Below are 16514 nucleotides of genomic sequence, written 5' to 3' on the forward strand. Positions count from 1 at the left end.
AATTGGCTTATAAGCCATGACTAAAAGCACTGCTGACTAGTTTAGTGTGAGAAAAAAACACTATTTAAGTCGTGGATTATAAGCTAGGTATGAGTAAATAAACCGAAACGAACATGCTGCGAGTCTTATCTCAGGACAGATCTCTGCATTGCATCCTGTAATAATCCTCTGCACGGAAAAAAGGAAGAAGAATCTACGTCACTGAACGAAGAAAAAGAAAAGCAAGCCAGATTGCACTTTTGGTTTGGATAACGGAAACTGACCGCTCCCCAAAAAAATTGCTCTTTCATTCAATCACCAAGGCAGGAAGCATCATATCATATGCATTTCTACAAACACCCTAGCTTGTACTAGTACTGCTACCATCACCAAGTTTCCATTTCTAAATTCTAAACAAGTACTAGTAAACAACAAAAATGGCTTTGTCATCTCTCAATCTCTCTCTAGAGCAGCGATGACTGTGCCGTGAGACAACAAAACCCTAGAGGACCCAAAGCCCTCGGGAAGATCTGGGCCGTCCACCCCCAGATCCAACGGCGGTCCTCGCTCCGGCCATTGTACTTAACCGAGCCGCAACTGGCCTCTGACTGATTTCTTCTCCAGTCTCTACTCTCTACACTCTTCCCCCCACTACCCCAGCACGCCACTGCTCACACCCCCACTACTCGGAGGTGGAGTGGAGCTCCAATCCAATCCATCCCAAATCCGCCGAATTCGGACGCCGCTCAACCCCCGCAGATGGACGCCGTCCCCCCGATTCGCCCGCTCTGAGCAGCCGAACTCGGTTCCAGCCGCCGCCTCGTCTCATTCCGGGATAACCTTCCGCTGAAAGATTCAGCTCCGTGCTTCCGGCCGCCGGAGCGCGGTAATGGCGGGGTTCTAGCGTGGTGGACTTAAAGATCTAGCCTTTTTTCATTTGCCTTTTTGTTTTGCTACTGCTACCCACGCGCGCGATGGTGACCGAGATGGCGGCGCGTGGCGGCGAGGCGGCGTTCGGGGCCGCGGATGCCGACCGCGGCGACTTCGAGGTCTTCCGCAGCGGCTCCGCGCCGCCCACCGTCGAGGGCGCCCTTGGCGCCGCCGGCGGCGGCGGCCTGCTGGTGGACGATGAACTGCGCTCCGACCCGGCGTATCAGAGCTATTACTACTCCAATGCGCACCTGAACCCGCGCCTCCCGCCGCCGCTCCTCTCCAAGGAGGACTGGCGCTCCTCGCACCACCGCCTCCGCTCCTCTGCGGGCTTCGGCGGGATCGGGGACGGCAGGAGGCAGCAGCAGCAGGCGCCGGCTGCCGAAGGGACGGTCGGCTTGCCCGGGATCGATCTTGGTCGCCAGAGGAGCTTCTCCACCGTCTTTCAGGTGGAAAGATCGAATCTTTCTCCCCTTACTTCTTATGTTTATCTTCGTTCTGTGCTAATATATGCCTTTTGAGAAAGCCTTTGACCTTGTACTAGTTGCTCCTGTTTTTGACTGATGAGTGATAAGTCTGAGTTCAATCCACTTCTAGTGGAGTATCTATATATCTAGCGCTGAAGTATCTTAGATTTGCTATGTTTGACATATATTAGGTATCCGGTCGTTGTGCGCACTCTGTGCAGTATGAATGCGTGATTGCACCTTAGACCTGTGTGATGTCTTTGTCTTGCAGTTATGTGATCTGTTGGTTTGTTGGAGTCGTGCTTCTTCATGGATATGGATACGTAGAGAAATTTATTTACATGAAGATAGGTAACGTAAGTAACGGGAAAAAAACGCCTTCTTACCCTATTTGACTTTGGAGGCCTAGGTAGTATTTTCAGCTGACTTTCCTGATTGTGATGTTAAACCGTTACTAGTGATGTTTTGAGAAATGTCTACTGGATCACGACAAACATTGTTCCATTTATGATGGAATAAACGTTACGATTGAATAAACCAATCTAGTTCTGGAGCAGTTCATGTTTCTGGTTTTCAGAACTGTCTAATGAATCACGACAAACATTGTTCCATTTACTGTGGAATAAACGTTATGATGGAGTAAACTAATCTAGTTCTGGAGCAGTTCATGCTTGCTGGTTTTGAGAACTGTCTAATGAATCACGACAAATATTATTCCATTTATGATGGAATAAACGTTATGATGGAATAAACTAATCTAGTTCCGGAGCAGTTCATGCTTTCTGGTTTTGAGAAATGTCTAATGGATCACGACAAACATTGTTCCATTTATGATGGGATAAACTAATCTATTTCCGGAGCAGTTCATGCTTTCTGGTTTTGAGAAATGTCTAATGGATCACGACAAACATTGTTCCATATTTTCACTTGCAAAATGCTTGGATGCACCTCTATGACATTGTTACCTGTTGCTGTAACCTATCCGTTTCAACACATCTGTGCATCAGTGAGCATATTCTGCATAAGTGCATAAAGAGAATCTTCTAAATTTTGTGGTTCCCTTTGCCGATCTTTATTTATTGATGATTTTGTATTGTAAAATTCTTGAAATCCTGCATTAAGCACTAGCATTTTTAATATTCCTTTTTTTCCTGGACTGCTGTTCATTCCTTCTGTTTTGTTTGATCTAACATCGGACTTGTACTTGTTGTAAATGGTGCAGGAGGACTCGTATCAACGTGATATGGATAGGCAGACTGCCAGCCACAATAGTAATGACTTACTAGGTTCTTCTGGAATACAGTATGGTCTAAATCGTGGACCTGGAACTATTGGAGGCCTGCACTCTAGCAATAGTTTAAGGAACTTGGATGAAATTCAGAACAATGATCTGCCATCAAATACATTTGCTTCTATTTTAGGGTCATCTCTTTCTAGGAGTGCATCTCCTAATCCTGAGCTTGTGAGGAGGGCCCCTAGTCCATCCCTGCCTCCAATTGGTGTGAAAGTTGGTAACACTGACAAGAAGATCAATGGTGGTTCCTCTTCTTTCCGTCGTAGTTCATCCGCAATTGGTGAATCTGATGATCTGGTGGCTGCTTTATCTGGGATGAACTTATCATCTAGGGCAATGAGTGGGCAGACTATGGACCAGTCTCAGCTCTATCAGGATGTCGATAATGTGCAGATGTTCCTTTTTGATCGACAGGGTGACCAGACAAATGGCAATCAGCAGCACTACATGAGACGTCCTGAGCACGGGCAATCTAAGTTACCTGATGGATATTCTGCCAATTTGGCCAATTCATCTACGATGAGGGACCAGATTAATGCTGGCAGTTTCACATCTTTTGACAGTTTGTCTCTTGGATCTGGCTTTGCTTCCCCTAGGATTGGTTCTAGATCCCCTGGAGGGACTGTATCTTCTCGACAAAATTTAGCTGGTATGTCTAACATGCTAAACTATAATGGAATTGGAAGTCCAACTGCATCATCTTCTCTTCAGACCTCTATTGATCCAGCGTATATCCAGTACCTTGCTCAACTTGCAGCTACCTGTGATGACCCTCTAATGGACAGGGGCCATCTGGGAAATTCTTACATGGACTTACTTGGTACTCAGAAAGCTAACCTTGGCCCTTTACTCCAGTCACAAAAGCAATATGGTTACTATGGCAATCTTGGATTTAACCTTGGATATGCTGGAAGTCCATTGACAAGTCCTGTTCTTCCCTCTTCACCTATTGCTCCAGGCAGTCCACTTAGGCATGGTGAGCGCAACATGCGCTTTCCATCAGGCATGAGAAACTTTGGTAATTCCTTTGGTTCATGGAATTCAGGCATGGGTGGAAAGATGGATGCCAATTTGATGCCCTCGCTTCTAGAGGAGTTCAAGAGCAACAAAAGTAAATCATATGAGTTCTCGGAAATAGCTGGCCATGTTGTTGAGTTTAGGTACACTTCTTTCATGACATTTTTCTATAATCTTGATAATGTTGTAACATGCAAATTACCCTACTAATTTTTGAATATTCTGTAGTGCTGATCAATATGGGAGTCGGTTCATACAACAGAAGCTAGAGACAGCCAGTACTGAAGAAAAGGAAATGGTTTTTTCAGAAATCATGCCTCAAGCTCTCACATTGATGACTGATGTATTTGGAAATTATGTTGTTCAAAAGGTAGGAGTATGGAAGTGCTGCTCAGATATCTGTTTGTGGTTGTAGCTGTCTTATACCTTTTCTTAACTCAATGCTCCGTTTTTTCTCAGTTTTTTGAGCATGGAAGCACTGCCCAGATAAAGGAATTGGCTGGTCAGCTTATTGGACGTGTCCTTGCTCTTAGTCTTCAGATGTATGGGTGCCGGGTTATACAGAAGGTGCTTGTCAATTGAAATATCTCCTCAACAAATACAAATATATATTTTTAGTTTTCATGTCTATTCAATAAGTAGAGCTTTGTTTTTTTTTAACTTGCAAGCGTGCTGATGGCTCCAATAATTTTACCTTGCATAATAATTCATACTATTGCTTCTGAGTGATCAGTCACCGGCTTACAGATTTGATATACTGTTGGCCCATAGTTTTCTCCTATATGAGAAGTTTATGTTGGATAATTGTTTGCAGCCTTAATTGCATACTTTTTATATGTGCTTATACAATTATTTAACCCTTGCACCTCTAGAAATTACATAATTGGCTGAAATGTTGTAGCAAGTGATATTTTGTTTGACGCTATTGATGATATATGTGCAGGCTATAGAAGTTGTTGATTTGGATCTGCAGACTAAAATGGTTGCGGAATTGGAGGGCCATGTCATGCGCTGTGTACGTGATCAAAATGGGAACCATGTTATACAGAAATGCATAGAGTGCATTCCTCAGCATGCTATCGAGTTTATTGTCTTGACATTCTATGGTCAAGTTGTAATGCTATCCACTCATCCATATGGTTGTCGAGTTATTCAGGTATGCTAATTAAATGCTTCATTCTCATCCATTTCGAGGCTTACCTATTGTAATACTATAACTTATATTATTATTATATCACAAATTGCCACAGAGGGTTCTAGAACATTGTGATGATCCTAAGACACAGCAAATAATGATGGATGAGATTCTCCAGTCTGTTTGCTTGCTAGCTCAGGACCAGTATGGCAACTATGTTGTTCAGGTCAGTGCCATGTTCAATTTTGAAAGAGATACATGCCTGTACCTGCCTACCTGGTTTTGTGTTGGTGGATTGTGTTGTGCAGTAACATCTCTATGCTATTATGTTGATCCTAGTATGTTGTTTGCTTGATAACTAGTATCATTCAATACTGAAATGTGGATCATGGACCCCCTTCCCTCCTTCAATGAAATATAAGTAGACTTATTTTGTATCAGCGTTAGGTTATTTTGTTGTAACACACAACTCACTCTCAACCCACCCCAACACGTGCAAAAAAACTATTTGGCTTGCCACATGTGAAGATTGTGGACACAACCTGTACACAGAGTTACATGTCCAGGGCAACCAACCTTAAGAGCAACTTCTAGGAGCCACACTGCTCCAGCCCACACCATAGGCAGTGGTGGACCCAGGATTTTGCCATGGGGTATGCCAGACCAAAATTTTCACATGTAATTTGGTAAAATCTATTTAGCAATTTGGTAAACAACCATAAAATGTGTCTTGTAATTCGGTATACAAGTACTAAATAACATAATATGTCTTAAATTCAACAATTAAGTACACAATGCATGAATAATCAACAAATAAATCCTTAATTACTACTTCCTACATCTACGGGCTATATCAATCAATTGAACTAATTTGAGGATCAATTGATATAGTTAGTAACTACTGTCACAGTAAGTCTGTAACACACATTGGCCTTGGCCTTGGGGAGTTCAGACTTGGTTCTGCAGTACTGCTGCCTCTCCCATGTGGCCATGTGTCGTGCTGCTGCGTGGAGCAGGAAGCAACAATAGAGGCGAGGCGCTGATGCCTGGCAGCCTGACCTACCACTGCTAAATGGCCTAACTCAAACCAGGCGAGACTTTAGGGTTTGGTTGAATAGGCAAAGAGGAGGCCAAAGGAGAAGTGGGTGCTGGTAATTCAAAAGGTGTGGTGCGATGACAGAGTTGCAGAGGTCACCACAGGCGGTCCTCGGCTTTACCACTTGGGGCTCCAGTGCGGCAGCACCCAGTCACCTTATTGGTCAGTAATGGGAGTCAGATACACGTGGAACTTGTTAGGCCGGGCTTTGGGTATGCCACACCATCCCCTTGTAGCCCACTGGGTCTGCCCCTATCATAGCGCACTCTCATTTTCCGCACCTTGCAGGACCGCCGTGACACCTGGTTTATAAATTGCATATTAGAGCTTGCAATCTCTTCCTGAAGAGACTACTCCCTCTGTCCCTGAAAGAATGAATTCCTAGCAACTTTAGGACAGATTAGCAAAGAAGATAAAAGACCATGTTGCCCCTCATTAAACTGCTGAACCTTAATAACTCTCCAGTTATCGAGAAGCCTAATTAAGTAGTGTCGATTGGAGTATCCAATAGCAGCGCAAGAGAGAGAGGTTGTGTTAAATGCAACCTAGACTACGAGAGAGATTAATGTGGATCGGTGGACCTTCACCTCCAGAAATCGATTCTTTTGGAGACAAATTTGTGGGCTAGAAATTGATTCTTTCAAGGACAGAGGGAGTAGCAAATATGTCTTCTCGTGTATGATTTCGTGGTGCAAGCAACCTTTATTCTAGTATACCCTTGATATTGCTAAATTGAAGTGCTTCTGTAATTTAGCTGTTAGTCAATTAATGTAAACTACGACATTGCATGTTACTTGCCACTATTTCTCTACAAACATTTGAACACTTAGGTTGGACACAAATTGAGTTTTGTGAACTCAATGTTGACATTCCATTGCTCAGAAGTCTTGTTCACATGCCCTAGGTGGTTTCCTTTTATGTTTTCTCTAGTTAATATGTAGGGAACTTGGTGTATTTTTGTGGTGAGTGATATGTTGCTACTAGTTATTACTCTCCGCAGGTTACAAGTAAATAATGTCTTGGAGATAGGTAGTCTTTAACATTTATTTTTGTTTGTAAATTGTGATTATGAAGGGCAGGCCTGGTGCAGTGGTGAGAGCTGTCTCACTGAGTCACCAGGTCACGGGTTCGAAGCAGCCTCTCCACAGATTTTACGGGGGGAAGGCTTGCCTTGGTTTTTCCCTTCCCCAGACCCCACTCATGTGGGAGCCTCCGGCACTGGGTCTGCCCTTTTGTAAATTGTGATTATGTATGTACTTCTGGGGATAATTGTATGGATGTTATTTTGTAGGGGCAATAATGTAAGCATAATGATTTTGTTACCAAAATTTGAAATGCTTGACTGGAGACATTCCAATGGGTTATTTTCCCCCTGCTGTAAGCAGTGCACATAATCTTGCTTTAGGATTTGGCATTGATTCAGAGTCAACTGTTGCACTTACAGTGTGGGCAGGTTTTATGGGATCTTTGGGACCTTTTGATTTGTTTGTCTAGGTGTTTAGTTTCTCGATATTTTCTTACTAGTGACTTGCTGAACTCTACAGCATGTTCTGGAACATGGCAAACCCCATGAGAGATCGGCTATTATTGAGAAGCTAATTGGCCAAATTGTGCAAATGAGCCAGCAAAAGTTTGCCTCAAATGTTATCGAGAAGTGCTTAGCCTTTGGAAATCCTGTAGAGCGTCAGGTTCTGATTGGTGAGATGCTTGGATCCACCAGTGAAAGCGAACCTCTTGAGGTATGGTGATCTTTCGATCTTTTCTTTTTCTTTAAAACTTTTTAAGCACAACTGGCCAAATGCTTGTTCACTCAATGTGTCTTGAGATCTTTACTGATAAAATATGGGTTGCATTGTGGTTGCGCTAGGTAATGATGAAAGACCAGTTTGCAAACTACGTGGTGCAGAAGGTGTTAGAAACTTGTGACGATCAGCAGAGAGAGATGATCCTAACAAGGATAAAGACACACCTGAACACCCTCAAGAAGTACACTTACGGGAAACACATAGTAGCCCGTGTAGAGAAGCTTGTTGCTGCTGGAGGTATATATACATGTTCTATCTTCTTTTATGGCTCCAGGACTTGACATTGTGTGCCTGTCTGTGTTTAGGGGCTAATAATGATGTTTGATGTGTGTGTCGTTGTGCTCACAGAGAAGCGCCTTGGGCTTCAACCAGCATGCACCGCTGCCTGAAGGGCAAACTCTCTAGTTGTACAGCTAACAGTTGCTAGGTTTGCACTCACCTTTTTTTCTTTACTAAAACCTTATATGAAGGCCCCTTTTGGCCTCGCCGGAAAATAAATACTGTATGTTTGCGCGGAAGAGTGTACATTAATTCTGTAGCAGAAGTGATGCGGCAGAATCAAGGGAGGAGTGATGCGTGCGAGTCCGATCGATCCGAAGGCTGCTGTAAAGAGGAAGATGGAAGGAGTGAGAAGCATGTCAGTTACTCTGCTGCTGTACAAATTAAACTTAGCTCTTAGAGTGAGGAGAAAGTAAGCTGTTAGCTGTCTAAAAAGAAAAAAAGCTGAGGCCATCAGCACCCTGTTTCATCTCTTGGTATAGCTGCTCTGGCTTCCTGTTTTCTGGCCTTTGTTGTAACATAAAGCTGAGGCGCACTAGCGTTCGTTTTTACAGTTAAGCTGAAGTTATTAGTATCAGCTTTCCTGAACTGTTTGGTATGTAATGTGACTTTGTTCATTTCTTGTGCTAATGGTTGAGTCTAATGTAATTCAGGTCCCTGATGCCTGAATGTTTTAATCTCAAATTTTCACCCCCGATAACAGTTTTTTTTCCCTTGTTGCTGGTGTGGTGATTTGTTGACATTTTTTTTTGGGCAATGTTGCAATCTTTGATGCTGCCGTTGTTCTTTTGTTTGTTTGAAGTTTCAAGGGAGATTGGGATGGTACATGTCCTGTTGTTGCGCTATCATTTTTTTTTAAATTACACGGTAAACGTAGATGTCTATAACGCGTGCACACATTCTATGAACCCAAACACATGTTGCTATCTGTCATGGTCAATCTGGACGGTTGTTGCTATCTGTTATGGTCAATCTGGACGGTTGTTGCAGGAGTGCTCGATTGTGTTCAGGGGCGGAGGATCCGATATGACCCTCAGGAAATCGCTGGCAGTTCGTCAGAGATCGGGATCCGCCATGGCTGAATCTTGAGTTTTTTTCTTTCTTTCTTGGTCACTTGGACTTGGACTGCTGGAGGAAGAGGATGTGATGGAGTCTAAACGAATCGTTATTGTAGTTGGGCTTCTATTTGGGCCAACTAGTGTTGCGGACTTCCGGTTTCTGCAGCCAATTAGTTGATGGCGAAACGATCATGACTTGCGACATGTGAGGCTGCGACGCCGCCGACCACCGCGGACGAGTGAGGCGCGATCTGCCGGAGTGTCGGTGCCGCTGACCCTCGGTTTTCGGGCGGCTGCGGCTCTGCACGGCACGGCACACATCACATACGAGAGTCAACGAGATACGACAGTCGACAGCCTGAGGGCAGAGCGGCAAGAGGCCTCCCTCGAGCACTCACTGGACTAGACAAATAAATACCATCACTTTTTATTTGAAACAATAAATACCATCACTTGACTCTACTATCCACTTCCACTCGATCAGGTATATAAGCAAGGCCCAGGCAGGGTATACGGTCGCCAGCATAAGTCCTGCTGCCCCTTCGTCAGTTCGTAGCGCAAACTACAATAAAGTGGAGGAACTCGAGGGCGAAGTGCTCTATATCCAAGGCGGTGTCGATGGAGACGAGCACATCCCGATGAAAGTGTTAGCGACCCGATCGACGAGACCGGACGCGAGGAAGAAGCACAGTGTTCTCGGGCCGACGAGGCCCTGGATACAAGCGTGAACAGGTTTAGGTTACAAGAATATCGATGATGCCCTCTCCTGTGCTCTGCCTCTCCCTTTCTACTCTCCTACAGCTGGGGCGCACTGGATACAAGCCCACTGCGGGCCGTGGATCTTGGAGTTCTTGCGACGGGCCTGTTTGCTCCTCCTTGGCTGCTGGGCCGACTTGGGCTGGCTTAGATGAGGCATCCTGACAGAAAGCGAGGGCGAGGTGCTCTAGATCCTCATGGTCATGGACGAAGACGAGCGCGGTGGTGCGAATGGTAAAGTCGACGAACAGGCGCACCCGGTCGGCAAGTCGTGAAAGGTGTTGCACGAGCTCACATGCAAACCTGCCTTGCTGCGGTAGTGGTACATGCCTCCAGTGTAGCACCCACAAACCCGAAGACAGTCATGCTGGTGTGCGGCTCCCTTATCGCCGTCCTGGTGATCTTCTTCATCGGAGCAAGGTATGGCGGCCTCGGAACCTAGAAGGTAATGGTGAGCGCGGTGATGGCTAGAGGCGAGGTAAAGGTGGTCACCATGGAGGTGGTCCACGTCTGTGAAGGGTCGTGGTCGTCACAGAGCCATTGTACTCTAGCGAAGTAGTGGATACCGTATTGCTCGCAGCGGAATTGAATCTGATAGGTACGTCAAAGAGGAATATCGTGGACATGCTCGAGGTCACTACAGGCATGGACGATGTAGCTGGAGTCGGTTCCATTGTTGGGTCAGAGTACTTCAACGAAGTACTCGATGACAACCGACGGTAATGATGAAACCAAAGTCACGACGATCGTAGGGGCATGGCTAATCCCCGCAACTTCACCTCCATCATGTGCATCAAGTTCACCATCTTCTGAGAGAGGGAATCGATGCTTGCCGCCAGTGAATCAACGGCGATGAAAGATGGTGTGGACACTAGGAAACCATGGGCGCAATCGAATTGGGGAAAAATTATGGTTCCCCAAATCCAAGGCTCTGGATACCAATTGTTACGAACCTACACTACTAAATCACAAGTACAAGAGTACTTGATACAAATTGGGAAGAATCAGAGGGGATCTAGATTGGGAAGAGCAAGGAATCAAGAAAGATAGCAAGAGGAACTATAGGGGAACTCTCAGACAGGAGGTAGACGAAGGTACTATTCTTTGTTGATGCCCTCTCTGAGTGTCCTCCTTGCTTTAGTAGCTGGAGTCCTTCAATCCAGCCCACTTAGGTAGCCTGGTCTCGGCCCACAAGGTCACATAGAACCCCAGTCCATGACACACATGTTTGGGGCTCAACTTCATCTAGGATTGGCCACCCACATGTCACCTAGGACAACAGGACAATCACTAAGTTTCTCCATGAATGGACATGCTATCTTTAGTTGCAGCACTAGGGGTGCTGAAGAGGGGTCTATGGTCTATAATCCTACTCATGCCATGGAACTCTAGAAATAAAGACGTCAATGGGACTTTCCAACACAAGATTAAATAGAGGAGGCACAAGCATGGTGCCTCTTATGGGCCAGACATCTTGCAGCGCATTAGTGTATCATTTTGCACTGGTTTTTCTTTACATGTTGGACTTTCCTATTTCTATTTCCTTTTTCCCTTTCCCTTGTTATTGTTGTACAACCTTTGGCCTTTTACATCCTTGTACCAAACCCACCTCCTATTTTGTCTGAACCAGAAAATAGAGAACTGCTGAGACATATAAAAATAAAAGGAGAAGCATGTAGAGTTTACGACCATTGTGTGACAATGATAAACAAGGGAGATCAATTTCCCAAGCATAAAAATAATTACGTGAAAGGATCATGATAGGCTTGATTCCTAAAATGGCTATACCTCCTTTGTTAAGTCGATAATCTATAGGTGAGAAAAATTAATTTCTTTCTATCCAGATCTTCCTTGTAGTTGTTGTGCCCTGAGTGCGCACACATAATCAAATAAATCCATTGACAGCTTTGTACTCTCTCTTGTTTTTATTGTGTGCTATGGACATGTATCAGCTACCTTGTGTGCATATGCTTCTTATTGCACCATCAACATGTTTCTCTTCCTTTTGAGGACTTACCACCATATGTAAACATATTAAATAGACGTGGCATCTTTTTTTGGTATCGGAATTTGGTAGCTTGTTCATTTGCATCATTATTCATGTGAAGCTAGATCATGTGGACGCACGTAGGATACACGACGGATTGATGGCTTTCCAGGGTGGATGACCCTGAATCCTCATCCAAACCTTCTCCACTCTATAAAAACCGTTGTCCACTCGCATTGCTAGAACCACAACACAACTCATACATAGCAATCAAGTTTCTTTAGAAACAGGTCATAAACCGCTATCTTCTTGTGGTAAATTAGCTTTCCTTTGACTAGTTTGCAGTTATCTGCAATTGTATAGATGCTAATTCTCTTCTCTTAATGATCTATGAATCTTATATAACATAGCTTGTTTATGTGATGTACCTTCAATTCATGCTACCTACTTTAGTTTTAGTTAATAACAACGTTATTGATTGATTTGATAGCTATTGACTGAATATGAGCTCCACGATGGGGGTTCAGAGCACTGGTGGCGTGTGGTCATGGCCTAACATTATTGGGTTTACAATGGAAGATGCCATGATGGTCATCCTTAGGGACAAACCTGATGCTGATATTGTCTTTCTACCAGTCGGCTTGCCGGTGACCACAGACGACTTCCGCCCCAACCGCGTTCTCATCTTTCTCGACACTATCATCTACCTGCCCCATGTGGGCTAGCTAGCTTTGCTATAGAGCTGAACAATAAATGTATGATGCTAAGAAAATCATTCCTGCCGATACATATCTTCTGTATGGATGTGTGTTACTTTCCTATAAACTAAATAAGTGGGGTGGTCTGCACAATTGCGTGTCTTGGTTTCTATCATCAATTTATGCTTTACTTTACTGCCGCTTCTGTTTCATCAACTTCTGATCCTTGACATATATAGCTTGAAATTGTTCTTACCATAGTAGGATTTTCCCATGTTTGGGTTGTATTATCATCTCTTTACTCTATTCATATAGATCTCCACATGAACTTATTCTCATTTTTGTTTGTTATTACAACCGGAATAACTATTTTTAATTGGAAAGTCATGCACCATTACATATTCTAGTTTACAAACTACCCTTTTCACTATCGTCTCAAATGCTATATGATTTTGAGATCCGCATTTCAAGCTGAGTGGAATAACCTATAATTTATACGGTTTCCATCCTATGTTTTTGTAAATCAGTGGTTTCGTTAGTGATTCTATTGATCCTATAGATTGTGGTTCGACCATTATGATTTGTGGGGGTGAAAGCCCAAGGTAGTGGCTCACTGATCCTCCCTTCCTTCATGGTTAAGTCGAGCCCCCCACCAAGCTCCCTATCCAACTCTTCGTTGTCCACACGTGGATCCTTTGATCCTTTAACCTATCATATCTCTCACATGTTTTCCCGAGTATCTCCACTCAGTCATGAGGACTTCCTTATCTTTCCCTTAACCCTTTGGTAGTTACCTAACCTACCCTATTTATTATAGGAAATCAAACATCTCTATCCAATATGTGCAACCCCTAGCCGATCGTTCGGTGAGGCCCAACTTGATGGTGACAAAAGTTGGTCAGCTTACTGGAGTGCACTGTGTGATCGAGTAGATACTTCATGACTCCTCGATGGACCATCTACTGGGCCAAGCTTGACTTTATGATAAGTTGGTTAAGTCTCACTACTACGCCATATCATCTAGTGGGAGAATATTTTGGTATAATACTTTCTAGCCATTAGAATTTTAGGTTAGATCAATAGCACCATATGATTTGGTGAAGGCAGTGGTGGTTGGTGGATCATCTGGTGGTGTCTGCGTCTACCAGCTTTTTCCAATGTCTAGCAGCCCTTCACCCTCTATATATGTGCAATCCCTGCCCCATTTGAAGCTTCTCTTCCACCCCATAAAGGAGTGTGAAGCTATTGGAATGCCATCCAAACTGAGAAGTGAAGATTGAAAGTTAGCCTTGAGTGCTACTGGTGTTCATGGTTGGGTTTTTTGAGTTAAAACTAAAGACTTGTTGCTTTTGGTGATTGCCATCACCTAGATATATCTTGGTGAAAGACTTGGTGACCCTCCTTAATGGAGTTCTTGTTGAGGAGGCTCCAAAAGGTACGGTGTATGTGGTTTGAAACCCACCATTCTAGAATGGAGAAGAGCAAACCAAGTATTGGTGGCTCCTGGTTCTCCAATGTGGATTAGTTGGTTGTGGCAACAACTCCATACCATAGAAAAATTCTATTGTCTCTTTCCATTTCTCTTGTTCTTACTTCACATGTTGTTTAAGCTCTTGCTTATTAGTTTGTTGTGTGCAAGTTCTTATGATGGATGGCAACTAGGATCATATGGTAGAGTGCTCAACATAGGTTTTATATACAATTGCTTGTGAGGATAATACGATTAGTGTGAACCTTGCTAAGGACTAGTTTAGCCTCATGGCCCTAAGGACGCACTAGTGTGCTTTTGTAGCAAACTTAGATGCCACCGTTCAAGGGGGTTTAAATTAAGTTACACCGGCTATGGTTGCCACCTGAACTTTTTAGAGCCCAATTCACCCTCTCTTGGACCATTCAGTCATTACACTAGTAGTCAAGTCCATCATGACCATTCATTGGGCGTCATAGCCAAGCTTGTAATGTGCATCCATCATGACTCCGTCGCCAAACCCTAGAGGTGGTTCGGGGGCGGTCTAAGGATCTCACCCTTCTTCCCCCCTATCTCTCCTTCTAGGGGTAGACCTTGAATGCGCGTATGCTTCTCTTTTACCAGTATGTATCCATAATCATTATCGAATGAAGTAAGTGTTGTGTCTTAGGCCCACAGTGGTCTTTTGGTTCTTAGCATCATGCGGTGTGGGTTTGGTGCCATGCAACATTGAGGACTACTGGTGCTCCATGTTATCCAAGTCTTGCTTTTCTCTTCATAGTTCCCTAAAGCCTATCTTGGACTCTAAAGGATTGCTCCAAGCTTGTGCACAAAAAGTGCCAAAATATGCTCGTTTTCTTGCAATTTGGCAACAAGCTCTGAAAACACAAGATGTGCTATGTGGTAAGCATGAGCACTAAGTTGCATTAATCTTGTAAAATAGTAGTACATAATAGTTAAAAGTAAAGCAAAAAGATATCAATAAATAGCACCAACAATTTCTCACTGCCAGTTGATTAAACCTACAGTGGCAGCATCTGACACTACCGGTTTAGAACCCAACAATGAGAGCTATGACTGTCATTCTCGGGACCAATTTTTGATTGTGATGGTTGGTCTAGAACAACTAGTAATACTAGGCGGTTCTGTAGTAGTGATTGGATTACAAACACTATAGTAACCTCCATTTGGAGTTACCCTGAGCCTGAAGTCAACAATATCAACTTTCCTTTACTATTTGGTATGTGTGCCATGTTTTTATTATACTAGCAAACATGCACATGCATTGCAATGAGACCCAATACATATAGGAATCAGACTCCATATCATCACTAGATGTGAGTTGTTTTAACTCATATGAGTACGGGTCATGAGCAGGATCACTGACGAAATACGCATGACATGACCCAATACATATTGGAAGCAGACTCATTGGACCATCCAAATGTCTAGTGAGCCTTCACTCATTGTGTTATGGTTTGGACAAGAAGATTATTTCTGTCTATGTTCTGGGTGGCTTATATTTTTGTTCGCCGTCTTGTTTTTTCAAATATGTATTGATGGCCTTCAAGTTGCTCTAGTTGAAATACTAGAGATCCTGACTATAGTGTGTGAAGAGCACAAGCTTCCTTTAGCACAGACCTGGGTTCCTTGCAAGTATAGAAGTGTATTGGGGCTTAGAGGTGGTTTAAAGAAGAGTTGTTTAAGTTTTGATGGATGTTGCATGGGAGAAATCTCCTAACTCATATGAGTATAGGTCATGAGTTCAGATCACATACAAGACATGAAAGGCATGAGTGCAATTGGGGAAGTAAAACAAGCGGAATGGAAGAAACCATAGAAATTAGAAGCGCGCTATGTTTGGATGTCTAAATGCTTGCTTTTTTGACTCTGGTGGTTTATGCACTCTAGGGAAGTACTATTTTCGATTATATAGTGGCAGAATTGCTGTACGTAGTCCTATTTGAACAAGGACCATAGTCCTATATGGGCTCTGTACCATTTATGTTGTATTTTGATTAATAATTGGTTTTGAAGTAGAATTCTGAAAACTTTTTTCTTCTCTATATCTATATGATTATGTTGGATGAAAAATTAGAGATGGCAGAAATTTCATCTCTTTAATATTAGGTATAGATTAAGGCGTGTGTGCAATCTAGGTCACAATGATGTGTGCGTACATGTGCTTTGCTGTTTTATTGAAGATAAACATCGTCGTATATGGGATGGCTTTTTGTAGTGTTACACCGTGTGTGAGCTATTGAAGGCAGCAGTTATGAGATAAATGATATGTTACTATGTGTGCGTGTCATGATTATCCACGGGCTTTCTATGCCTTATGCGCATTTGTCATTAACAAAACTTTTGAGCTATATATGTTGCCATGTGTAAAGCTCTTAAAAATCTGATGACAACAATGGTGGTAAGGACAACCAGAGCTTATTCATTTTTTGTGTGCATGGTTATCTTGACAGGGCAATTGTCGTATGTGAAAGGCGACTATAGCAAGTTAACGAACACTGAACACACTCTGGTGGGTCGATAA

The 16514-nt window shown here is 43.4% G+C and overlaps 1 protein-coding gene across 2 annotated transcripts; it reads left to right on the plus strand.

The window, feature by feature from the left end:
* Positions 1–612: 612 nt before the first annotated feature.
* On the plus strand, positions 613–8686 carry LOC136516339 (pumilio homolog 1-like). Of its 2 annotated transcripts, XM_066509708.1 has the most exons (10): positions 613–1358; positions 2599–3830; positions 3916–4057; positions 4147–4254; positions 4631–4843; positions 4938–5048; positions 7463–7657; positions 7786–7960; positions 8072–8150; positions 8266–8686. In XM_066509708.1, the coding sequence occupies exons 1-9, from the start codon at positions 954–956 to the stop codon at positions 8110–8112; spliced, it is 2622 nt and encodes an 873-aa protein (XP_066365805.1). In that variant the 5' UTR covers positions 613–953; the 3' UTR covers positions 8113–8150; positions 8266–8686. The 2 variants fall into 2 exon arrangements, with proteins under 2 accessions (XP_066365805.1, XP_066365804.1); XM_066509707.1 differs by having other exon boundaries at positions 8072–8686.
* Positions 8687–16514: the final 7828 nt, after the last annotated feature.

Source organism: Miscanthus floridulus, chromosome 17 (assembly GCF_019320115.1).
Source record: "Miscanthus floridulus cultivar M001 chromosome 17, ASM1932011v1, whole genome shotgun sequence".
In the NCBI taxonomy this organism is placed as follows: Eukaryota; Viridiplantae; Streptophyta; class Magnoliopsida; order Poales; family Poaceae; genus Miscanthus; species Miscanthus floridulus.

Coding starts and splice junctions, on each gene's coding strand:
- LOC136516339 (XM_066509707.1), top strand. CDS start 954: ATGGTGACCGAGATGGCGGCGCGTGGCGGCGAGGCGGCGTTCGGGGCC. Junction 4,844..4,937: donor ATGGTTGTCGAGTTATTCAG/GTATGCTAATTA, acceptor AAATTGCCACAG/AGGGTTCTAGAACATTGTGA. Junction 5,049..7,462: donor ATGGCAACTATGTTGTTCAG/GTCAGTGCCATG, acceptor TGAACTCTACAG/CATGTTCTGGAACATGGCAA.